Raw genomic sequence first — 27073 nt, 5'->3', positions numbered from 1 at the left:
AGGACACATTTCTCAATATGAATTTTTCTGGACATTGAAGGATGAGGACATGTCAATAAAACACAGCTCTAGTCTTACATGTGACTATTTCCTTAAACCAAACTCAACCCTGTCTCGTAAAAATGACATTTATGAACAGCTCATTTTAAACAGTAGATATATTGAGATCCATATCTTGTGAACATAATAAGTTAATATTTATAATGAACGTGTTGAAGAAAGAAGAACCTCCCCCCCCCCCAACAAAAAAAAAGAAAAAACTAATTGTTTTCGGACAACTTGCACTCTTTGAGCATTAAACATGACTATCATTTTAACAGGTGTGTGTACACGACCCAAAGCACTCAGGTAGGGATTTAGAAAAGATTGGGTTCAGTACAAAATAGTTCTTTGCTTACTTATTTAAGTGGACGTAAAAAAGACTACATATGGGATGACGGACTTTGTACGCCAATCATGCATCACGATTTCATCCCTACAAATTCCATGTGGTTTATGCAGGAAAAAAAATCCTAATTTACTCTAAAAAACGTATTTGTAATCAAAAATGATACTTTCAGGGGGCGCCGGTAGTCTAGCGGATAGTGCGTGCGCCCCATGTACAGAGGCTTAGACCACGAGATCGGGCATCCCAGGTTCAAATCCGACCTGTGGCTCCTTTCCTGCATGTCGTTCTCCACTCTTTCTCTCGACCCGGTTTCAAACTCTATCCTATCTCTAAAATGAAGGCATAAAGAGCCCCAAAAATACTTTCATAAAGTATTGGAGGAAACCATTTACGAATCCATGAAGGCAGTATAAACGTATTTCTAGTAAGACAGGGTTGACTTTGAATGGCATGTTAAATCCTTCTTTAATGTCTCTTTCTGTTTCTCATAACTTAAGCTGAATGACTTCTGAACCAGAACTGTAATGAGATAACATTGATGAAAAAGAAAACCCAACAAAAACACACACATCTCAAGAGGAACCAAATGACAGCAACATGTACAGAAATACAGTAACTTTGCAAAGACAGGCATGCTAACGTTCTAATCTCTAAGCTCTGGAAATAACACATTACAAAAAAAAAAAAAGAAGCTAAATAGGCAGTACCATCTGCACATTATTTAAACACAACAAAATATCGACAAAAAGAAATAACGACCCATAATCCATTACCACGACGGTGACCGTACTGCATGTAGAATAGTAGTATTGGTAATGTACCAGTTTGACATGTGTGTGAATCATGAGGGCAGTAATCTGTGAAGTAAAGCTAACGCCCAACCGAGGTTATCTAGAGAAAAATAGTATAGATCTGCTTCGTATTTAACAGTTTATCGATTTAACATAGCATACAAGAGAGAGGGTGTAGTATGTGTGGAAATATTTTTTTCTTGTGTGACATAAACAGATTGAAACGGACGTAAAAACGAACTAAGGCATGTGCACGAGGTCTTTCCATTGGTCAGAAGACGCTGCGGAAAGAGACCCATGATTTCTTTTTTTTTAAGCTTTTTTCTGTTGTTTTTGTTGTTTTTCTGATGCAATGGGGTGGTGTGTGACATTGCTTTGAGGTTTCAGTGACTGTGACCCCCCCCTTGTGTTAACCCTAAAACCCCACACCCATACCCAACCCCACCCACCCTCCCTAACCCAACCACCCTCTTCTTCGCGCTGTTTTTTGGGGCGAGGAGATTACGCTTTACTTTCGTTGCCGTTCGTCTGGGGAGCCTCGTTGGGAACTGTCTTCACCTCGGCCGTGGCGTTCTTCACCTCCGTCTCGCCTTTGGTGTTATCGTCCTTCACAGTCTTTCCGCTACGGGGACAAACGGCAGCAGCAAAGGGGATAGACAAAAAAAAAAAAAAAAAAAAGATTCAGTTAACAGCGAATCACTAAGTCTGTCTCTCACGGCTAAACTGTCTGCTCTGAGCTGCCTTTTGTGTCATTTTTCAAAGAAAGAAGCGAGAGAGAAACGGGGAGAAAACATGCAAGATGCTTTGAGGGAATTTGTTTTCCCTCCTGGAACTGAATGCATTTCACACATAATGGGATCAAGCTCACTATCCTAGCCAGACATCAAATAAGAGTACATGGATGTCACAGCTATTTTCAGGGAACAATGAATGCTGATGTGGAATGAGACAGGGCCGGTACAGTACGCACAATGCATGAAGGGAATGAGAGACTGAGGCATAACCTACAACACAAACTACAATGCACAAGAGGATTACACGCCGTCTGGACCGAGCCAGGACACAATGGGAAGGAGACTTTAAAGCTGTTCTTAGGTTAAGTCGAACATTTTCTGGTGTTAGCGTTTGTACCTTTGTTGGAATATATTGGCAGTACAGTGCTGCTTCTCTTCGTTCTTCACCGTTGTGTCACATACAGTAAAACTCGTTTTTTCAGTCCTCTGAGCCAGTTCTCAAATACAAACTTTAGTTTTAATCAATCATTTCTCTTCCTGCTGACACATATACATGCTCTCTGTGGACCTCGCAAAGTTAGACCAGGAACTGCCCCATATACTGGATCCATAAATACAGACAGTCTTAAAACAGATCAGCCCTGATTTAACGTCTTTAATGTTCGAGGTCACCATGAGAACCTCGATAGCTGATAATACTAATAATAATGAGTTACTGTCATATATGCCCTTTAATCCATGAATTATTGACTCACTCTGTGATGTAATCAAATGATTACACTATTAGGAGAAACATAATTTGCCTGCTCCATAATGTAATAACTTAATTGAAAAGTTATTACCTTTTTAGCTCAGCGTCTTGTCACATTATCGAGCAGTTATTACATTTTGAGTTTGATAAAAAAAAAAGAAATTTGTTACATTTCGGGCTCTACAACCAATAAGTGTGAATTCAAACTGGAGATGACGGTATGGCCTAAATCCACGTCGTGGCAGAACGTCATACCGTTGAAGATACTGATCCTGGTTATCCGCACCCCCCTACTCATACTACCCCCAGTTCAAAAAAATACTCAACTATCCCTTTAAACAAACAGATAAAACGTCAAAGATCCCTCGGGACGTTACAGTCCATAGCACACAGATTTAAGCAGACACTAACAGTTTTGGAAAGTTGAATGACTCTTGTGTTAGTTTTTGTTTCGCCTCCTCTCACCTTTCCTCCTCTACTCTGCTAATCCGGTAAAGAACGATGTAAGAGCTGCATTTGTCAACAGAGCTGTCAATCATGACATTACATCTGCTCTTTTTTTTTTTTTTTACATCAAATAACTAATTCAAACTAAAGTTCTCAGAAAAATTAACAATTGGATTTAAATCAGCATGATAAGAACTAACTTTGACGACATAAACCATGTTTGACCAAAATATATTTCATGTTTATTTTAATTTTAAAGATTTCCCCATGTCCCATCTATTAACATGGAGGAGGAGGGGTTTATGGGCTATACTACAGCAAGTCAGCAGGGGGAGCTCTAAATCCTTTGGCTTCACTTCTCTCCTGTTTTTTTTTGTGCTGTCCATTCTTTATACAGACTATGCTGGAATTTCTTAAAAAAAAAACCGTCTCTCCTCAACAGAGAATAATGGGTCCTGAGAACAAGTACGGTCCTCAGAAATCCAATAAACCCACAGGAAGTCTGACAGGACATCTAATGTTTGGATGCTGGAGAAGGATCACCACTTAGATCACAGGGAGGGCTGTGCTTCTGTCCTGTCATAGAGATATGAAGAGAAATCCCTTCAATGACAGGTTTGGTTAGATCAAGGTGATGCTGAGCTGACAAGAGAGAGCTTGGCTTTAAGTACTCCATTCTTCATCTCTGACATCTGCTACTGGACATGTGAGTGAGCAAAGCACACTATGAAGGAGGGGGGAGACAGAGGACTGATTGTCAGTAAGCCTCGGAACATCATCTTCTTTCTCACCATGACTCGAGATCATCTGAAAACTCCAAATAATACCCATCATAGCAAGATCTAAAAAAAAAAAAAAAGGCCTCTCAACAGAAAGCAGATGTGTTCAGGAAAGATTCTGAGATCCCCTTTTTTTAATTAACCTTCAAAATGTGTTTTTTTAATCTTTAATCAAAATCAAGTGGACACAGAAGTGGTGCTGCTGAAGGTCACTCTCTAATAAGTCTTTCATTAACTTGAACGAGCCCAAGTAACTGAGAGAGACGATACTATTCTGTAGAGTTCTCCACCAAATGTTGTCTCTCTGCTCTTAAAAAAGGAGGAACACGTTTGGGTCGTTTATATAAATTTAAAGCTTATATTTCCTATTTTCTTGACGTATGCAGTATATACATATTTCTGGATTTAAGAACATCTAGTGCTATGATAACTGGAGGTCGTGTGACAGCTGTACTCTTGGAAGTATTCCTGGAAGAAAAGCCGGAAAGTTAATTTTCATGCAAATCATCATTCGGCTGAAACCAAAACAAACTGTGCGGTAGGAGGGAGGTTGATTCTGTTAAGTGAGCAGACGTACGGGTGGAGGGTTGAGGTGGAGATTGAATGAAGGCTGGTAGCATCCCAATGTATTCAACATGCCATCTACCTGAATACTTAAAGGAAAACTCCACCCTTTATATATTCCTACACCCGAGGCATTTCTGGAAAACACTCGAGGTTGGGAATACATTTTTATTTAACCAAATGTCCTTCTCATTTTAGTTACTTTATTGAATTATCCTTCGATTCTTGGTGTTCAATATAAGGATGGCTTATGAACAAAATACTGAATCCAATGCTTTTCATACAGGTTATGAAATCCAGCTACGATCACAGCTGTGCACCCACGACAAACTGCAACAGAGTTTCTGGCTCTGTTTCATTCATGGATTAAAAAGAGGCAGTTGTTGGTAGACACATCACTGTCTCTCCTTCTCTTTCTTTTCCCCTACAATATAAACAGAATATATTTATTGAAAGTTGTTTGCCAAGCCCGCAGCTAAAATATTTATCGGGCAAAAGCCGGCACGCAGAACTTACAGGAGGGCTTAGAAATACTGATGAAAGTCTAAGAGACACTCCTTTCTCTCCTTAAATCTTTAAAACCTTTGTTTTGAACAATCGAGCACCTTCACCATTAAATGATGATGAGAAAGCTTTTTGATCGAGACTGCTTGTTTGTTGGAAGGCCGTTAGCCCTTGGTTTTTTTTGTGTGCGTGTGAGAAGGTGCTTCAGTTTTTGAGTGAAGTGAATACCAAGGTGAAGAAGTTCTTCTATCTTTCATGCACTATTTGTCCTTAATCATTTCCTGAACCTTTACTCGTATCAATAAAACTTTTATAAAATCAACTCATTTTAGAAAATTAAGGTTACCCACTTGTCTTAGACTCTGGGATTGTAAAGAGACGCTAACAACTTGTGTTGGGATGAAAGCTAAAAGTTCGATCTAGGGTGGGGTTTTCCTTTTCAAACTGGCACACTTGTGGATCATTGGGATGCTAGCAGAGCAGATGTGACATGTTGAGGAATGGGGATATGGCAGTGTTCATACTCAGTTTGGGCCGGTGTGGTCGAGTCTGTGCACGGGGCATTGGGTGCATCCTTGGCTGGGCCGTCTACTTGTAAGTCCTGTCTCTGGGCGCTGCTGGGGGCTTTGACTGGCTCGGGCTGGCTCTGTGGCCCGTCGGCATTAGAAGAGGGCGGGCTGACTGGCTCTGAGACGGGGGGTGTAGGGTCGGACGAGGGGGCAACTTTAGGGGTGTCACTCAGGTCAACCAGGGGCCCAACATCAGGTTGGGTTTTAGCTTTGGATTGTGCAGCGGGGCTGTTTTGGGGGGCAGCTTTGGTCGGGCTGGAGGCGCTGGTGGTTAGCGTGGTGCTCTCGCTAACGGGACTGCTCTGCGCCGTGCTAAAGCTCTCAGCAACTGAGTTAGTGGCAGTGGAGGGGAGCAAGTTCACCACCGTGGTGGTGGCGGTGTCTGCAGCAGCAGGCCTGTGTGGTGAGGAGGAGCGGGACAAACAAGGAAGGAAGGAGGTAGGAGTGGAGGAGACAGGGGAGGAAGCATAGAGCAAACAGAAAAGTGAGGGAGAGAGAGAATACAGGGGAGGAGGGGGGGGAGTGCAAGTCAGGGAATAAACAAGGCAGAGTGAGTTCTACTGTGCTGCAGTGAAAACAGAAAACCTACACAATCAACATGTTAGCAACAAAATATTTGTGAAGGGAAAACCAAAAAAAACAAAACAACAAATAACTATAGAAAGAGTACGGGAGTTTCAGGATCAGGATGCTAGAGTGTTTAAAATAAAGCAAAGACCCAGGAAGCGGAGGGGGTTTAGTTGGTTGGATCTGAGCGGACCTCATTTAGAACTCGTTGCACAATGCTTTCTTTTGTGTGTGATACGATTACAGGTATCTATACAAATACGTTCTTATAAGATAAGAGACCCCATTGCTTTTATAGTAGTCAATCAAATGTGTAACCCTTAAAGGGGCAAACTTATACTCATTAAAAGTTTCACATTTTCACTCTGTAGAGCCTCTTTGAGGAGCTTTGCATATTTTCTTTTTAAATCCTTAGTTTTCTCACCTGGGTGTTTTTGAAAACACTCAGTTCAGCTTTGACTAAAACAGGGGATTTGAGGTACTGTCTCTTTAAGGCCTTAAAGCCCACCTTCTTCTGTCAATTCTGTGACAACTTTTGGGTCAGTTTGGACATAGCTCTCTCCTAGTTAAGATGTACCTTACGTCGCCGTGGTGAAACCAAACAATGGCAGAACTTTAGTTACAAACTAACGAGTTTCAACGAAGGGTTAAGCGCTGACTTGAAACCAGAACGTAAAGCAGAACTTAAGCATAACCCGTGCAACAGGCTAATTGTGTTTAGTCAAGCAAGCGGTCTGAGCTCTTAAGACTGATTACTTGGACATTCTGATTTAATGGTCGTAACTATTTATGCATGTCTATGAAAGTGGAACAGCACAACACCTCCTCTTTAACCATCTCAGCTCTAAATTCCTCATTTCAAAAACAGAAACATCAGCTCAGTGAAGGACGCTCCCTGGACGTGGGGCAGCGGTTCGGTTCTGTACTCACTCAGGTTCTGTCAAAGGCGTGGTCTCGTTGGGCTCAGTGGGACCCCCTGTTTGGTTGGGGGTGTTTTCTTCCTCCGTTCTCACCTCAACAATGGGCTCCTTAGACTCATCTTTCCTATTGTCGGAGGGCAGCAGACTGTTAGCAAGCTAGCACGCTAACGTTGTTCGCCGCTTAACAACGGCAGATCGTAGGAGAGCTTGGACTTCTGTGCTATGTTTTGGTCACACGGGTAGATTGAGGTTGCCCTAATAACACCATAATCTACTTTTGTAACAGAAATCTACCCCATCCCACACGTTACAGGAAAGTTTATTTCCATTTACATTCTGAAAATCAGCAACTAGATCTGCTGTGAATGAAGAAACAAGATTGAAAAACACATCGGTGTAGTCTTTTTAAGCTGTCAAACACACTCTCATTATAATTCAAACATTTGATCGTCCTCCACCTGCAGCCTGTGAGTGTAGCTGCGTCCCCCGGGGGCTTGTCTGTTGTCATCACACTGATCCGTGGTTGCGCTGAGCTTTAAAGTGTTTGTTTGACGGGGCCAAATATAAACTCTGCACGCTTCATTATTGACTTTCATTATGTCTGATTCATCTAAGCTGCTTAGTTGAAATATTTATTTGTTCTGTTGTGCTGTGATGTGATGTTCAGCGCTGGTACAATCAAAGACAGTCCAATATATGGAACAGAATTTTTGATCAAACAGAGGCTTACATGCAATCACTGAATTTTGATACGATTAGACGTTAACAAGGTAAAGAACAGATGTGAATATTTTACTGCCAAATGCTCATATGACAGTTGTAGTTATGGTCATCTAAATCACCAGCTAGTCACTTACTTTGTGGGTCATAAGAGCAGAACAGGTAGCGTTCAGGGGATTTATGAAGCTTTACTTTTTTACTAGTACACTTTTTTTTTTACACTTTTTTAAGTACTTATAAAAAATGAGCTGACAGACACTAAAAAGCTCTCTAGAGATCCTGGGAACAGAGAGTTGATGATAGTTCCCATTTTGACTGTTACAATAAGCAAAATCTTTTCACATTAAACATGGGGAGTCCCTAAAAATACACCATTTACTGTAGGCCTACATTGGGCATTATACAGTATACTGTGGCAGATGCATTGATACAAATAAATACATCTCCTAAAACAAGTTCTCTTTAACTCAAATTGTGTTGCCTTCCCTTTTCTGGTTAAGCTAGCAAAATGTTAACCTAATAGGTTTTCTATTAAAGGTAAAATATGCAACATTTTAAACATTAATATAGCAGATATGAAATATATCCTAAAGAAATGTGTCGTCGAGTAATGCATTTAAAAAAACTAGAGTGAAGTCAGACTTCCTCTGGGTTTGTTGTTGTGAGCTCTGTGTTCACACCGACAGTACTGCAGTTTTTTAAATGTTTTTTTTATGTTTTTACTCACAGACTCAAGCGTGTTTTAGAGTTCAGAGTAAAGTTTTTTTTTCATGTGAACCCCTCCCCCCCTCCCACCCATTAGACCTGCGACCATGTGGGGGAAGAGAGTCGGCCCCGCCCACTCAAGGATGTTTGTAGAGGCACAATGGTTGAGCATCATTGCAGGACGTTAACTGAAGGAGAACAAAAATACTTTTGAAACTGAAGAAATTACTTATTTTTTGGTTTTAAAATACTTCATATGATCTCCTCCAAAACTTAACCAAGTACTTTTTGGAGCCCAAATCTATTATGCTTAGGTTTCTTATTTTATTCAGATAGTGGTAACATTTCGGGTTAGGTTTCAGGTCCAAAAGTACTCAGCTAGGTTACGATAAAGATCATTGTCTGAGCTGAAGTTATGTGTTGTTGTCGTGTTTGGGTTAACAAGGCCCACAGTGGTGACCTTTGAGAAGAGGACTCAAGTTTCTGTGACAGTGACGGGGCTGCAGAGCAATGTCCAATCATGCAAAACGGTGTGTATTCAGGGAGTCTAATCAATAGTTGTCAGTACACAATTATTGATCAGTGTGGCTTCAACAAAAACATTCAAAATAGCGCGTTGTGAACCGGAAGGGAGGACGTTTACATACGTGAATGCAGCCTTCCCCTCCTCGATGTCCTTGCTCTTAGCGCCCGGCCCGGCCTTCCCGCAGAAGTTCACAGCGATGCACATGAGGAGTCCGCACTTGTTGAGGAAGTAGCAGGTGACGTCCACGCCCACCAGCAGCAGGAAGAAGACAACAATGAGGATGCCCACGATGGCCCCGGTGCCCAGGCCCGAGCCCCCGCCAATTGCATCTGCAGAGGAGAGGGACAGGAAGAGGGGAGACACAAAGCACAGCAGGAGGCGAGAAAAAGACGGGAGGAGATGAGGAGTTAGGAGGAGAGGGGGTTTAACGTGGAGGGGAGGGGAGAGAGAGAAAGTTAGAGAGAGAGAGGGAGAGACATGATGAGGAATGCGGTCGAGCTTTCATTAACACTGCTTCAGGTTTCAGTTGCCAAGACCTCAAGTGTGTCGCTCATTCTCAGGGAATTCAGAGAAAAAAAAATGTAATCCAGACTTGACATTTACTCTTGGAAAACCATCATGGCCGACACACTTGAGGGGCTCTTATTCACACACATTCACAACCATACCAAAGATTAAAAAAAAGCATAAGCATCTGAATCCATCTCATTCACAATCCTGCCGTAGTTTCTACCGTCAAGAATGTGGCTTACAACACTTTATTCAATCTAAAAAACTTTTACACTGAAGTAAACCTTCAATACAAACCTTTTTTGTGACATTTCACATCCAAAAAAAAAAAAGAAAAGCTCGGGACCTTTTGTAGCACACTTGTACCATCAAGGTCAACATTTCTGATCAATATCTACATAAATACCTGTACCAAATTTAATGGCATTCAATCTGGTGGCTGCAAAGAGCAAAGTAGCACAAGAGAAAAATGTAAGATTACCACAGGAAGTCGGATGAACCCCATCGACTCATCAGTTTATATAACAATAAAAATGAAAAGTAACATTTTAAAATCAGTTATACCTGAGGGAAAAGTACCAAATGATTTATAGGGAAAGTCTTGTTTGCTGTTATAAATTAGTAATACATAAGTGATGTTTCAAAGAGGCATGTTTTTATATGATTCACCGTCTGCAAATGTTCAACCCAATCCATCTAATGGATGCTGACATATTTTCCCTGATGGAAAAACAACCTTGAACCTGCTGGTAATAATTCTGCTGTTTGTTCACATGTGGTTTTTTCAAAGACAGCTGACACAGTTTAGCTCAATGTTTTATGGAAAAACAGAAGAGCAGCATTAAATCCCTGCTGCAATGAAGAGATGTATGAACAAAAAAATGTGAAGTGAGAAAAATGTGATGTTAAAAAAAGAAAAAGCAATGGAAAGGTAAGAAATAAAGTGAAAGTACGACCTTGACATAATACATCATGTTTAAGATTTCTCGGCCTGAGGTGAAAATACAAGACCAAACAAAACAAGATTTTCTGATGTTTGAAGGTTAGAAAATGTGAGTTGGAAGAGTAAATACTACCTACTGATGAGAATACAACAACAGCAAACATGTTCAGTGATACTTATTTAAATATTTTAGGCTAACCTGCTTACTTGGTAGAATTTGTTTGTATTAAGAAATACTTTCCTAACCCTTACCCTTGATTTTCACTTGAATAAACATAGATTGTACTAACAGTCAATCAGCAAAGAAGACATGAAAGAAATCAAAACCCAAAACGTGTTTTTCTTAAAGAAGCCTCCTACCTGGACTTGAGCTTGTATATTTATTTTCTAGTCTTCTGACTACTCAAAGCCCTTTTACACCTGCAGGTCACACCTACACATTCACACACTGATGGTAGAGTTTGCTGTGTAAAGTGACCATCAGAAGTCATTTATCCATTCATACACATTTATAGGCCACCGCAGAAGCAGGAGGAGCAACTTGGGGGTTAAATGTCTTGCCCATGTGGCTGCAGGAGCCCGGAATCGAACCACCGACCGTCCTGTTGAGAGTCAACCGACCCTACCACTGAGGCACAGCTGCCCCCCTTTCCAATCCAAAAAAGAGAGTGACCTAACTTCGAGCTTGTTCTTTTTCTTTCTTGCCATTCAATCATTTTTTGAGCAAACTCCAAAACTTCAGAGGAAACATAAAGGTTAAGAGGGGTTATCTGAGCCGCTTCTTATCTCAACACATGCAAGCACTCATCACATTTATAATTCCACTCCGAGGCTAAAGAGCAAATGCGAGTCATTTTCTTCCGCAGATTATTCCCCGTAAATAAATGCTCATGCGGTTCGGAGACAGGATGGAATAAACAGGATTTGAAAGTCCAAGGCAGCTCAGGCTTTTGAGGCTTTGCATTTCAACAACTGCTTACCACGCTCTCATCACTGGTTTTCTTGGCATTTGATGACATTTCGGAAATCTGGGACAAATAAATGATCGCCAAATTCCCATCTTTGTATGCAACCTGAGAGCACGATTTACCAGGGAAATGTCAGAGGAGGATTCTTATGGAGGAAAAGAATAAGAACGCAGTGTTTCAGGGGGCCAAAGTCTTTTTTGTAGCATATTCTGTGATTGGTTCATTTGAATTTATCTTTTTTTCACGAGGGCCAAAACGTGGGCTGATGGCGTCAAAACTTCCCTTCAGCACAAGTCCAGTGTCGAGGCAACTTCAGTTTGTACTCATGTTATTAACCTGTTCTCCATTCATTGTTGAAAATTGACAGAGTCACATTCATACTGCACAGGGGCTGAAACAGAAGACTTACCACAATACTTTAAACAGGAAATAAAACATTTATGGTGCAATTCTCACATACATATGACGGATGCTGTCAATGGAGTCTAAATCTTGCAGGCTTCATGTTTTTTTCTCGTTGCCGCATCGAGCCCGATAAGGTCGTCCACTTTCTCAACAATCTCTCCTAAAGCTTATTTTTCTCTGATTCGAGTCCTTGGGGATCATTTTTACACAGATCGTGGCCAATTTGGACCAAAGAAAATCAAAATGTTTGAGGATTTAAAATAAGTTGAATGCATTTTTCAAGATCCACCATGACATGCAAACACTCAATCGTATGTGTATCAGGGGAACCAGCTCACCACTCCAACACAACCAAACCAACCTGGTACCATTTCACCACATCTCATCATTTCTCTCGTTATGTCATCTAAGATTTTTAACGGTGCTGTAACGCTCTGTCTTTTAACTCCAGGCTTCATAATAAACATCCTGCAATTACTTTTCATCGGTCCAGTTTATGCGACGTATTTATCACCGCCATGTAAATGTCCCGCCTTTTTTACGAGCTGACAAGCGCTGCCCCGATGCACGATTAAACAAGTTACTGATACAAATGAGGGCGGGTGATGATCCATGATTCACTGGGCCGCCGTCGAATCAGGAGTCCCCGTTGACACACATTCAGCGTTAAAACACAGACTTTAGCGCTAGACTTCATCCTGTAGACGTTTGGCCTTGATGCCACATGATTTGCACTGTTTTTAAAACCCCAGACAGCCACTGTTACACAGCCTCTGCAGTGATTGATAGTTCCATTTAAAATGATTCTTTACGCCTCTCCAACACGTTTTTATGTTTGTGTTTACTGCACTTTCATGACAGATGCATTTTCAAGTGAAAACACAGCCCATGGTCAATCTAGGCGTTCTGTTTATGCTCGCTATCTTCCTCCCCTTGGCTGCACAGTAGTTTACAATTCTTAATTTTCTCTTGATGGCAGGAGTGTGCTTCTGCTCTGTGCACTCATAGGTGACTATAGTGTAGCAGGCGGCACTTGTTTTTCCTCTGCCCGTTGCCTCATTTGCATTTTAACAGGCACAATAAATCATGTGCCATGTATTCAATGCCTCGGGGGGGGTTCTCTCACTGAGGGAGAAAGCACAAATCTACGTGTCAGGATGGACTACACAAACATTTCTCTTTACAGGCCTGTCAGGTACAGTACTGAGGCAGGGCCTGAGAAGAGCGCCGATAACGACCTGTGTGAGATAAGCTCCAATTTCACTGAACACCACAAATTCCTGAGAAATCAATAACTGGTCCCCGTCCAGCACAGACAACCTGCCGGGCTTGTTTACACAGATATTGGCAGCTAATTTACATATCATTAACAGACATAACATGTATTCGTTCTTATCAAATCTAGTTTGAGTTATCAAATATGTCAAGGTGAATAAGAAAGGATCGTATAAAACGATGTCCAACATGTCTGTAACACTAACTGGTGATAGATTGGTGCAGCGATAAATAACAGTGGCCAATTTAAGTCAAAGTATCCATTAAGCTGTGGAGGCGGGGAGATGTTTTGTGTGGCATCGCCATGGCAACAACTTCAACCTGATAATGATGAATCAACATAACAGCAACACTGACCATCTACTGCTATATATTACTGCCTCCACACATCCTCCAGCTCATCCAGAGGCCTGACCCGGGTTAAAGGTGTCACACTAGAAAGGTGCAAACCAATAAGTACCTATGAGGGAATACCCTGATGCCAAGTCGCAGTGCTTTACTGCACTCATTTTATAATCTATTAACTATTAAAGTCACAGACATGCATGCCTCTAAAGGTTCCTGCATAATATCAGAGGAATCCAGATAATCTGTGCTCTCACAAACGTTGATTAAACTTTATTTTTTTTAAGAATCTACATTTGTCTCAGCCACACCAGAAAGTGACTGCAAGAAGCGTTCTTTTTCCCTTTCTGTTTTGCATTGTATGGAAAACACTGCACATCAAATCGCACTCAAATCTCGAGCATTTTCAGTGTGCCGATCATCATTTTGTTAATGTCCAGTGAGTCTTCTAGAATCTGGACTGACCCCACATCTTTTGACGACCCTTTAAAGACTTTCATGTGACCTTAAGGACTCTCAAAAGGCTCTGCAAGTGTGTCCTTACAGTGTCTGCAGCTGTGACAAGTTTCACAGCTGTTAAAGACTGGGACGCTCCAAGAGACAGTCACTGATGATGCTTGGAAGTATGTAAATATCTCCAACTATTCCCCCAGACCAAGTCAATACTTACATTTCATCCTTGATGTTTAACTGTCTATGTCATGGTTTTGCATTAATGTTCATTTTTCTGTGACTTCAATCTCCCTTTTTTTTATTTTTTTATTTTGTAACTCGTACTCTTCTTCTTTGCAGCATTGCATCGTCTGTGTTTGCTTGATGAAATGTCTTCATGTTTGTATCATCCATCAGATCTCAGCCACAGTGTGGCACTGCATCACCATTATCATAACACGATCGTCAGACTCTTTCTTTGGGCCGTGTGGAAGCAGACTGATGCTGACAACTTACTCTCTCTGACTGATTAGGATCTCTGGAAACTCCTCATGCTGAACATTTCGGTTACTAGTGAGACCACACAGTGAATTTTCTTTTTTCACTTTGAAAATATGAAATGTTGGCTCCTTCCCATGAGGTAATGATCACCACAGCCTGACCATGAGCATGGAGTGAGAAGTCAATGAATATATAGCTATTTTGTCCTGTTAGCAATATTTGTTAAGGGATACAGATTGCCTCTGCCATCATTTATAGGTAGCATTTTTCAACAGGGACAGTCTCACAGGTTCCTGTCGGCAAGAATCTTTAGCTTATGAGTAACAGGAATGTTAAGTTTTCTTTCTTGGCAGCTGATTCCCACCAGCACTAGTGCACCCTCCACTGTCAAGGGCACAATGCACTTACACAGACAAACAGACACTTGAATAATATATTTGATTTCTATTTATGATGCTACTATATTTATTTGTAAGGCCTTGATTTAAGAATATTAAATGTAAGAATTTTTAGTTAAGAAGACTTTTCAGACCCCACACATACCTTATTTATACTTTTGCTGACTACAAAGTTTTCACCCAGAATCATCATCATCCAATCATGAAAGAACTAACATTAAAGGAGCAATATATAACTCTGACCCCTAGTGTTTCAAATAGGTACTGCAGTCCAAATTCAAAACATTGTAGAGAGCTGTCTCCCCCCGCCCCCTCCTCTCTAGAGTCGATGCTCACTCAGGTTGCCTTGTCGCGGACTCTGAAGCTTCAGTGTTTATCCAGCTCTGCATGGGTCTGTAAACCTTTCTGTGTTCTAGCCTCTCTCCATTTTTCAAAAGCATCTCCAATATTGATCCTAGTTTGAGCACGTTTCTGCTCGTGGAGCTTATTAGAAACATGCAGAGGCTTTTTAGGTCGGGTACAATCACTTCTATCTGAACCACTTCTCTGCAACACCTGTTGTTTCACCGTTTGCCTGGCGACCCGAGGGGGCGTCCAGAACAGCCGTCTGGATTTGTTTGGACTATTTCTGGTCCAAACAAATCCAGAGCATTCAGGATCAGAATCTAAAGTGAGAGGGAGGACATACTGGCTGCTGCATTATTGTCATAAAAGCCAGCACTTCAACAAAGCATGTTTCGTTAATGTCTGATCAGATAGTAAGGTAATTTTATCATTTCATTTAGTACATATCTTACATATTGGACCGCTAAGTCTTCTATAATAAAAACAAATCATTTCTGGAAATTAATGATGTAGATAAAAAGGTGTGAAAAACAAATGAACACTCTTCTATTACTGAATAAATAAAACTTGTAGCTTCATTATTTTTCTATGCAAATCCACTGAGTTGGCTTTAATTGATTTTAGCCATACAAACATCTCGTTACCCACATCAAGATAAATAAGAGAGGATGTTTTAACTATGCAAAGTAAATGAGTCCCAAACGACTGGGAACGGTGACGGCAGCACTTGCTGTAGTCTGTATTCAGCCGACGACTGCACCATTTGCTTCAGGGTAGAACCATTCTGTTTGTATGCAACACGAGTACGTCTGGTGCACACACTCAGATGAAGATCCTGATTAGCAGAAATGAAAATCACTCAGCGCTGATCAGCGCTATCATTACTCAGTAGGCCCTGATGAACAACAGGAGGGACCAACAAGTGACAAGGAACACCTCGAGGGTGTCTTAAACCCTTATTATCTGTGAGACAGATTTGAGTTTAGATTAAACAGCAGTGCCAGGGAGAAAAAAAAACTTATTCTAGATCCAAACCATGGGGAAAAGATAGAGCAGGAGCCTGAAGAAAACTCCTTCCTTTTGGGGGTGGGAAACATTCCTTCACCTCAAATCTTATTTTACCTCCCGGTTGAGGTGTTTGGTTAAAGACAGCATGTTTTATGTTGCCTCTGTGTCTCAGAGAGCCTCTTGAGAAACATGCACCCCGTCATCTTCCAAAGCTCTTAGAGGTTAAAAATCAGATGGTAAAAAAAACAACAACTTTGTCCTATTTAGAAGTGAAGTGCTGTCTGCAGCGGACTGATGCGTCTTCAAATGAAACCTTGTCAGCTTCTGTTGTTCAAAGCACGCTTGATGTCTGAGCACTTAAAACCCAGACGACAGGTATGACAGTCAACCAAACTAAAACATCCTGTTTCTAAAGAGTGAACAGTCAGTGGTGTAGCTCAGGGGTTAACCCTAACTCTAACCCTATACGCAGGTATACATAGTATGCACTGATTTTTTGGTCTCCACGGTCTCCTAGAATGGTGAACTGATGACCTCCCATACTCTGTCTCCAATTGGCTAGTACGCACTAACTTAATATGTAGGAGTAGTCGTAGATGTCACTGTTTATAACAGAGGCCGTTTATTCTCTGCTGGACGGGACACTTCAAAAACATTTGCAGGAAAAATGAAGAGAACCCACTTCTTTAGACACCACTACACCACTGGGAATAGTGAGTGAAAAAGATGCATTTTCATTGACTCTTCTCATGAATCTCATCAGAAACACCAACCCATGTGCACCTTATTGTTTGTTAATTCTCATCTTTTTGTTGCCAGTTGGCTAAAATCCCTTAAATGTACGTTCTGTGAGTCTTCTGTCACGAGAGAAAACGTCCTGCAGAATGTATCACTGGTTGCCATAATAAAGGCTCTCAAATTAGTACCTTTTTTCAACAGAGAAAACAATCACCAGTCACATCTGTCCGGTTACTGAAAATGTATCAATGCTTTATTAATTCTCTCACATTAAACTGTTTCTGATCACGGCTGCAGATGAATCCAGTCCTTCATTTATGCATCGTGTCCTCTCATGACTCTGCAGGACCTTCACAGGTTTGTAGAGCAGAGTGTGGAACAAATGCTTGAACAAATGGAAACTGTAGAGATGGCTTTGAGTACCCTACACTGATGGACATACTGACATCTTTATCACTAAGTTTCCAATCTTAAGAAGGAGCTGTTTCAATTTCTAAATGTATATGACTGCACAATCTCAACAGGTAGAGAGAATGGTACCAAGAAAATAAACCCAATAAGTCGTGTGATCAGTTATCTTTACAGAAAACCCTCTGGTCTGTCAGTGATAGAGACAGAACGATCGGCCACAGACACACAGCTTTAGAGGAGTGAGTCAGTGTGGATGTACTGACATGGTATCTGATATTAACTTTTCTACTCCACATTTCCTGTTTACATACATGAACAAGATCTTTCCATAACTGCAACTGACACCCAGTGCCCTGGGCCTTTTTGTACAATAAAGAGCATCATGTCGCATCAGCACTTTTTTTTAATGCTCCTAAATTTTGGCACTCGCTGCCTCCGGACATCAGAACGGCTTGCAGGGCGTTTTAAAAAGTAAACTGAAGACCACTGCTTTTGTTAAAAATGTGTCAGCCATGAGGGTCCACCTTGTAGTCAGCCTTGCCCGTGTTGAAGGCTGCCTTCCCTGAACAAATATTCTAATGTGATTAAAACGATGAATACATTAGCTTGTTAGCTTGTTGTAACATTTGCTCAGACTGTCATCACTGTCATGTTGCAGCTGCACATTGAGTTTGTTTTTGTGTTTAGCTTGTTAGATTTAAAATGGTAATGTGTTTTTTGTTTTGTACCAGGCTGCTCGACCTTTAGCAACATGTTCAAACTACACAACTAAGTATTTGAATGATTGGAACTAGAGGTCTTACTGCTGGGGATGAGACGGTCTAACAGTAGCCTTAATTTTGGTGTGAAGTTCACCCAACTTGTGAACGTGTTTCTGGACACAAGTCGTATTTTTGGTTAGAGTTGGTTTCTCTTTTCTTTTCAGCTTCCTGAATTATAATATAATAATACTTTCCTGTCTTTAATACAACTTAAAAACGACTGATATACTTTTGACTACAACTTTAAAGGCTTTATATGCGATTTCTTGATCCAGCAGATGTCGCCCTTGAGCACCAGCAAGAAACCAAAACAACTCACGCTGCATTGTTGTGTTAGCATGCTAATGCTAGCGATCTTTATTATGCTCGTATCTTCACACTGCATGTAAATTTACCTGAAATGAGCGTGATCTGGAAACACAGTTAAGCAGTGAGTACAGTATGTTATTCTTCTTTTCTCTAGTCCCTCAATTAAACAACTTTTATACGCGAGGGGAGGAGTCAGCCGGCCGTCCCGGCGATGTAAACAAACTGAAGATAGGACTCGGAAAACTCTGAAAGCATCACAGACAGTGGGACTCGGGTGTTACACCCATTGTAGACAGTCATGACTCACAGAGTTATTTTCAGAGGATATACTTGATTTCTATTATATTTCAGTGTGAAAAATCACATAGAAAGACATCTAGAGACTACAACTCAAATGTTATTTCAAAAGTAGCAGGAGTTGATTTTGTTGCTAACACAATAGCATTGTTGTATTTCTGTTAAACTCAAAGTTTGTATTTAATTAGCAGGAAAATTAGGAGCCATGGATTAAGAGAAAAAGGACCAGAAGCTGAGGTAGCTGTGACTTTAAGTTTAGCAACATGTTAGCCTCTCTATGTTATGCACAGTTTACCATTTGTTCAGTTTGGTTTAAAATGCATTATGTAGCTTCTTCAGTTCGGTTATAGTCAGGGCTTCTCATCCTCCAACATCTGTGAGGTGAAATGTAACACTGGATGCAGAATACAGACATTTCGTTAAAGCTCCATAGGGACAAAAGATTCAGCTTCACAATCGGGGTTCTCGAACAGTCGGTAAGAGTCAGCACTGAGTCACACACCCTCGGTTTTGTTTAGTCGCTAAAGCTCCAGGAAGCTGTCGCTTTCATGAAAGAAAAGGAAACACAATTTATTTCAACCCTACAATGGTTACATGGAAACACACTGATATGTACTTACAAAAATGTCTCAGAGAATAGAATCATTTCACATTATTATTGAAAATGAACTTTTTTTTTTTAGTGTTTGAACGGCTGTTGCATTTAATGTGTTTTAGACATTTCTCTGCTTTCAGGTAAAAAGAGAACATGATCCATTTAAAAAAACAAAACAAACAGCTGATCTCTTGCACGTCTTGAAGGTCAGTTTGAAAAGATTATGTACACTTTGTCACAAACATGATTAGTTTATCTGCACAACTTTCTGTACTTTTTCCGACAAGGTGGTTACATAATGATGGATCTGAACGTGAGCATTATATCATGTGAAAGAAAGAAAACAACAACAAAAAAAGGTCTTGATAAATGAATTCTCTGACCCCAAAAACCAATCCAACATTTCTCTGTAAATGTTTGCCTTCCTTTTCGCTTTGCACTACAGGACACTTCAAGCTTGTATCCAAAAGACAAAAAAAATGAGGCACAGCATGTACTCTCCACCTGGTTAACACATTCATAATGCTTTGACTGGGGGGCTTCAAAAGCAGCTGCATAGCACATTCATGAATACTGGATCATGCCTTGTGACAGCTCTCATGCAGTGTTCATGCTTTTGTGTCATCTCTGACTTTGCAGTGGAATGACGTGTCCAGTTATTAGGCAATAAAACTCCTAAATAAAAAGTCTCTTTTACGGTCGCCGTTTCTGGTTAGCACATTGTAGACACATAATCAGACGGAGTACGCAAATTATTCTATTGATCGTCCCTCTTTAAGATCACTTTAAGGCATTATGAATGTGTTACTAATTGCATCTAAAACAAAGCAGCGACACTTTGTCTAATTCAAAAGAGCACCCAAGTCCAATTATTAACAATAACACCCTCTTAGTTTTTTTTTTTTTTACCTTTCTGAGTCTAGTCATACACAACATGGAAACAGATGAAAACAAAATCAGAAACAGAATCTAAATCCCCCAAAAATCTGAGAATGATGCAAGTACTGAGCACCCTGTAATAACGTCATGAAACCAATGTCTTGACTCTTCATCTTTTTTTCATTTTTTTTTTTCATATCTTGTGTGTGGCTGCACAAGGGGGTCAAAAAAGGCATAGAAAGCAAAGGATTCTGGGCCCCGCAGATTTCAAAAGGCTCAGACCATCCTCTTTCTCCTCGAACGAAATCAGTTTATGAGAGACAGAGCGCAGTCAGCATGGAGAGCAGAAGAGCTGCCAGACTGTACGTCACACATAGGCAACCGAGGGTCGCTGAGGTTTATGGACCCAAACCACCAAGGAGACACATTCATAGTTCAGTATCCACATCAGAGTTTTTTGTTTTTTTTTAAATGATAACCACAGAAGAAAAAGTGTGAAAAGAAAGAAAGAAACAATTTAACCAACAAAAAAAAAAATTGTGTGTATGGTAATGTCATGGTCCGTAGGTGCCCAAGGAGATCACACATGAAGACAGGAAGTGGACACGGAGAAGGAGGGAAGCAGAAGAGAAAGAAGGGGGGAAAAAACAGGGAGAGATAGAAAAATAAGGTCAGAAATACAGAAATACAAGTCTGAAAGGTCATCAGAGACTGAATTGAGGAATAAAAAAAAAAAAAGGAAGTCTAAGTTAGAGGATTAAAGTAAAAAAAGAAGTCATAGCTTGTTAGTAGCAAGGCGGATGACACGTGGTGCATGGCAGGCATGAGCGGAGGAACACAGGGATGAAGGGGATGGACGATGACAAAAAGAAAGGAAGATGTTTTCAAAGACACTGCAGTCCAACCTCTTTGCTTTAAGCTTTAGTTTTAGATCAGTCATGATGCAGCAGCGATTAGGGGGGACGATAGATGACAACCTGGATGTAAGAACGCATCCACGAGAATCAGGCTCTTATCGCTCGTTCATAATGGCCAGTGGTGTAATGTGAGGTGTAAGCCTTCTTACATGTGATCTAAGAGTCGCATTAATTCACCTAAATGGACAGACATGAGACATACTGTAGCAGGGCCTTTTAGAGGGCGAGAAAAAGGCGGGAACTAAAAACTCAATGATGCAATATCCAATCAGAAGCTCTCTCCTGAACCTCGAGAGCAGTGATTGGTATGCTGGTTCAGCATTAGCAAACAACAGCAATATACAGAAAGCATGCAACTATGAAATGTAGATTTTGCTCAAATGGATCACTAGTTTAGAAAAATGTAACAGGGAACATTAACTAAAAGCTTATTAAACAATACATTTAAAATAATCCAAAAAGTTTGCAACTTTGCAGATACATCCAACAGAAACTTTTTATCATATGTAAGATGCTTAAACTTTAAAGTGGGCGGTGTTTTCAGTCCTTCCATCATGTAATATCTAAGTGGAGGGCGTGCTGTTATACTGAATATAAGCACTGCTGTGATATGGTCACAGGCTTGAGGCGGTGCTGATATTCAGTATAACAGCACAACCTGAAGTGGTATATTGATTTTATACTAGACTTTAACAAGGGGGCACAGATTTATCAGTAATTTGATTATTATTATTTAGGGTTGCAACAATGCAACTAGTTCTGCAGCTTGACCAGAACTGACTAGAACGGACAAGTAACACAAACATGTTCCTGCTCAATTGTAGTCTAAATCCAGAATCTAGTGAATTCAGAATCTGTTGATGGTTGCTTTGGTGGCCTGTAGGATTCTGAGGCACCAGCTTATCTAGACAGAGACTGTTTGCTTTTATGTTAATTTACGGACTTAAGATAAGATAAGATAACACTTCATTGTCCGTTTGCACAGAAATTTGTCTTGCATTAGAAGCTCAGAGATCCTCTCCTCACAATCATTTTATAATTCCACTTCAATAGATCTGAAGTGGAATTGTATTTACAGTTGATTAAAACGACTACAGTACATATAGACTGTTGCAGTTTACAAAATATTTAACTCACTAAGCACGTCATATTTCTGAACATTACAAGGAGCGGCAGGTCAAAACAATTAAAACATATTGCTTACTGTAACAAATGTGGCTGTTAACTTTCAACTCCAAAGAAAGCATGATCTGAACCTATGAGATATCTGTTCTGCAGTACTGCATCACTAAGACTTCGACTGCTGTAACAGGGTATGTCATCAGACGCATGCTTGGTGTAAATGTGTGTGCACATGTAAAAAATAAAAGAGGGCGGAGCCTTTTTTCTCAGAAGGGTGACTTCCTCAGCTAACATTACACCACTGGTCATTGCAGGGAGAACGGCCCATGCAAAACCACACATCCAGAACAGAAGCTGGTTATGAAGGTCAGGTCTATGACATGGATGAATGGGTGATGTTATGTTATCGAAACTGCAAAAAGTTAATAGCTGTAGTTTTAACCCAATGTCAACCTTAGCTGGGGAGATTTGGATGGATCAGCTGTGAGCACCTGATACTTCTGCGTACTTATTAGCACAGGTACACAGATCTTTTAAGATCACCATTGGTTTTTTTTTTGTTTGTTTTTTTGCATGACATGAATGATGATGTTTTATCTCTCCTCAGCTGGGCAGCATTTTGTCCTCTGAGTCTGAGGCATGTAAATGCTGCCCTGCTGTACCTGCAGAGACCTCAAACTACACAAGGCACAATATCTTAAAAGCTTTTAGACAATTCTAAAGATCCTCTTTACAACACATCTCTTTTTAAAGATGTCTCATTCCACAAGACATTCAAATATCCTTTTGATAGATTTGTCTCTGTCGCATTCTGTATGTATGAGCGCTTCCTGAGCAACTGTTTGGAAAAAACTCAAACTTGCATCAACCCTGAATTTTGCTATTTGCGTCACAGTGCCAATTCAGTGTATCGAGCCAGAGTGTATTTACAGAAGAGCAGCTGTTTTGAAGGCAGCGTTACCGAGAACAGCTGTGAGACCTAATGGAATTAAGTGCAGATGTTGGGAGCTAAAAATAAACCTCAGCAGTTTTCCACATGCCTTGAAGTGAAGAAAAAAAGAAACACACACCAGCGACTTGGAGGCAGGAGTAAACACAACATAACAAAAATCAAATTAAAGTAATTAAGGGGGTTGACTTGGATGAAGCCCATGTGAACTTCTGCACTTGGAGTATTTAAATGATCCAAACCTCCCCACTGCTATATGGCTGTTGCCCAGCAAGCGCATGAAAAAAGAAAATAACTGGTTTCTTTATGGGCCATGCACTGGCAGCCATTGCTTGTAAAGGGTTTCCAGTACAGAACACACAAAATTAATCCAGCAGGAAGTGGCACCATGCAAAGACTGTTAAAAGGGGCTGCATCCCCACCTAACCAGGCCACACAGCGAATATTCAGGTCAGTCATGGACCCTGAACTGTGAGAGCCAATTAACCTGGCAGTGGAGGAGTAAGAGCGGGGCTGATAGAGAGAATGAAAATAGAGTGGAAATGGAGAGCTGGGTACCATGACTTCTGACAGAATAAGAAATAAAAATATGATTAGAAAAGATTTGAACTGTTTCAGGGTGGCCTGATGACGTGTGTGGAGCACTTTAATGATAACCTCAATTATTTAAATCACCTTTAATTTAATGTTTGCACTGCCTGTTATTCAATGTCTGTTTTTTGATATTTTTGCACTATCTGCTTTTTAAACATTGCTGTACATATATAAACAACACAACTTCAGAAGGTCAACACTTTTTATTTTTATTTTTTATATTCAGGTCTAATTACAGATTTTTTTCCTCAACTGTTTATAGGTTCTTGTTTAAATTACACATATATTTTTATCCCTGCACGGGTTATGTACATTTCTTGTTATAAGTCTATTTTTAATTGCACAGTTTAAGTTTGATTCATCTAGAGGTATTCTTTAAATCTTTTTTTCAGGTTAATATATATGTATGGGAGGGGGGGGGGGTCGGTTTTGTGGTTAATTTGTAACAAATGTTTCATGTCATGTACGTCTTTGTAACCTGCTTCTGGATGCTTTGAATTTCCCTCGGGATCAATAAAGTATCTAAGTATCTATCTATCTATCTATCTATCTATCTATCTTTGAATCGCCTTGTTGCTGAAATGTGCTTAAATAAACTTGCCTTGATTCATAAATCAATTGGCCTAAATTCAAACGTTGTTTAATTATGCTTTATCAAACGTCAGAAACAGAGAGGGTGAAGTCTTAATTTACCTTTTCTGTTTTTCTAAATAATTAATTGAAATAATTTAAATAAGTAAAGATACAACATGTTGTTTTTATGTGTGCATCTTTTTTCTTAATCTCCTCCCCCTCACCTCTGTGTCTCTTCCTGACGATGTGCACTTTAAAAATAGGTCATACATTCATGGTTTTCATCAGAGACCTTGTTTATTAAACTCCTGGCCTCTGCAGGTTGAGCAGACATTATTCAAACAGGAGTAAAAGCTGCATTCATGGCGGACCATTTGCAGCTGTGGATTAGTTTAGGGATTAAGGGTGCATCATTAGAATACTAAAATGAATCACAAACATTACAAGGTTCACAGTTTTTCTATTTATGAGTTACTGTTGAAGTAGTTTTTATTTCTACACAATGCACGACAAATCAATACGCTGGAAACCTGCATTATATTTTAATCTCTTTATCACCGATAATGAGCCTGAGTTTGAAAAAGAATCATGCATTTTAAGTTGGTACACTGATAAAAGAATAATATAATAATAATTGGATTTTAAAGAGGGTACTATTCAGCCTCTAAGGCTTCAGATGAAGGTTTAATATGCATCCCAAAAGCTAATCAATAATAATCCATTTTACACCATGCTTTACAGAAGTGTTTCTCTTTATTCTATTCAAATCTATTTTTTTATTGTTGGTGTCATTTCTATCCATTCCTTTATGATTATTTGACAGTTGAAAGGAATCATGTTTGACGCTTTAATTTCTCTTTTGTGAGAAGAGCGCGGAGAGTCGAGACAACCCTGAGAGTTTAGGTAACAATGTGAGAAAGAGATGATAATGCAGAGAGAATGAAAACATGTCAGAGTTATCATTGATAGAAGATGTGAAGGCTGCTGGATGAGGAAGAAGCTGAACCTGTTTTGTGGCTCAGGTATAGTTTCCGTGGGGATGCAGCCCGAGTTCAAATGCACACCTTACACACAACAACAACAACAACAACAACAACAACAGAGCAAAGGCCGACCGTGACCACCTGGGTTCAGAACATATTTGGTGTGAAAAAAAAAAAAAAAAAAAAGAGCTCTGGGCCTGACTGATATCTGCCCTGAAATGATTGCTCACTGCAGCTTGTGCAGTGACGGATGCCTTATAGCTGCCATAGAGGAGCAGGAGAGCATAGCACCAAGTTTTATCTGCAGCAGCAGAACATCAAAGAGGAGAGGAAAAGTACAGAGAACGTGCTTCTGCTCCTCGTGTGGATTCAACAGTCGCTGTTGAGCCCGTGAAGCCTGGCTTCTGAAATTTTTGTGGAGTGAGCACAATGTTTTAAAATGCAAATGAGGAGCTCTGTGCATGACAAACAAAGAATCCTTTGACTCCTTGAAGGAAGGATTAGCTGGAAGACACAGAACTAGGAGCTAGACGAGAGTTTAGCCGTTACAGTGTGAAAGCACGTATAGCTACAGGTAAGAGGCAAACGCTGACTTAACCTTAAATGACCCGGGTTTAACTTGTGTACTTTGAGTGGCCAGAAGGTTAATCTTTTCATCACCCTCCAAGGCACACACAGCACCGTACTGTGACTGTTTTAATGCAACTGTAAACTCTTTAATCGCTCCATGGCATGGAAATAAGAAAAACAGTTTAAGAGGCCTTTAAAGCAACAACTCCTCCTCAGTCTTGATTAATCTGTTTGATTTATTTCCACATATACTTCAAGAAAACTTCCCTACAGACTTGTTAAATATGGCATTTCTCTCTGTTTGCCCTTAACTTCATTATATAACAATCTGAGTGTTATATATAATAAACCTCCAAGATGGTGGAAGGTGTTTTTCTTCTTTCCTCTTCTTTCTGACTGCGATGTCTAGTTTGCATTTCAGAGTTTGTGCTTATTCCCTAACGTTTCATCAGAGAGTGCAGAATATTCAAATATTCCTCTAAATTACATGCAACTTCTCGATGCTTTAAGCAAATAAAACTGTCCTTGAGTTTGACTTCACTGCATCATATTTTCTTTTTGTTACCAGCTGCACTAATAAGGACTGTAAAAAAACAAAGCACCTCCCACACACACGGCAGGCAGAGACAGATGATCCATGTCGGAGCCTACAGCCAGCCAGCTTTTGAATAAGAACCAGCCAGGCCAGGTAATAGAGTTTTCTGGTCACGGTGGAGGCCTTTGTGCACTGTGGCTGCTGTGTGTGTGTGTGTGTGTGTGTGTGTGTGTGTGTGTGTGGATGCTCGGGGTTGGGATGATGAGAGAATAGTACCTGGGATGGTGGTGGGCTCTACAGCCGTTCTGAAGGAGAAGATGCCCGGCTCCGACTTCCCCTGCTGGTTCTCCGCCACCACGTGCACCTCGTAGTCCGTGTTCCACTCCAGGCCGCTCAGCACCGCGTAGTCGCTGTCATGAGGGAGGCGGATCTCCGGTTTCCAGTCGGAAACGTGCTTCTGAGGAGGGAACGTAGAGGGGGGGGGGGGATCAAAAACTTTACGACTGTGTAACCAAATGAGATGGACTCAGATCATTTTAGATTTAAATAATTGAGAGGTGGAAAAAGAGGATTTCTGCCTGAGGACGTTTAGTTTGAGCACCTTCAAAAAAGAGTTAAAAATAGACACAGTGATAACTCTTAAGAAATACAAGAGCAGAGCACCTTACAGAAAGTGCTGACAGAAGCATGTGGTTGATTTTCTTGACGGCCACTGTGTTTTTGAACAATTGCTTAAAATTGTTAT

The 27073-nt window shown here is 40.5% G+C and overlaps 1 protein-coding gene across 12 annotated transcripts in view; it reads right to left on the bottom strand.

Annotated features, from left to right (window-relative positions):
• Positions 1 to 1641: 1641 nt before the first annotated feature.
• Positions 1642 to 27073, bottom strand: part of ncam1a (neural cell adhesion molecule 1a) — a 284217-nt gene continuing 258785 nt past the window's right edge. For 6 of the 12 annotated variants that reach the window (XM_061056405.1, XM_061056406.1, XM_061056409.1 and 3 more), the window contains 5 exons: positions 26605 to 26785; positions 9087 to 9294; positions 7025 to 7138; positions 5483 to 5923; positions 1642 to 1801 (listed from right to left, as the gene is read on the bottom strand). In XM_061056405.1, the coding sequence (XP_060912388.1) occupies positions 1681 to 1801; positions 5483 to 5923; positions 7025 to 7138; positions 9087 to 9294; positions 26605 to 26785 (1065 nt within the window). In that variant the 3' untranslated portion in view covers positions 1642 to 1680. Of the gene's footprint in view, positions 1802 to 5482; positions 5924 to 7024; positions 7139 to 9086; positions 9295 to 19155; positions 20477 to 26604; positions 26786 to 27073 lie in introns of those variants that run through there. The other 6 variants (XM_061056412.1, XM_061056417.1, XM_061056413.1 and 3 more) reach the window with 2 other exon arrangements.

Source organism: Labrus mixtus, chromosome 14, assembly GCF_963584025.1.
Source record: "Labrus mixtus chromosome 14, fLabMix1.1, whole genome shotgun sequence".
Taxonomy (NCBI): domain Eukaryota; kingdom Metazoa; phylum Chordata; class Actinopteri; order Labriformes; family Labridae; genus Labrus; species Labrus mixtus.
This window is presented reverse-complemented; position numbering and strand designations above follow the sequence as displayed.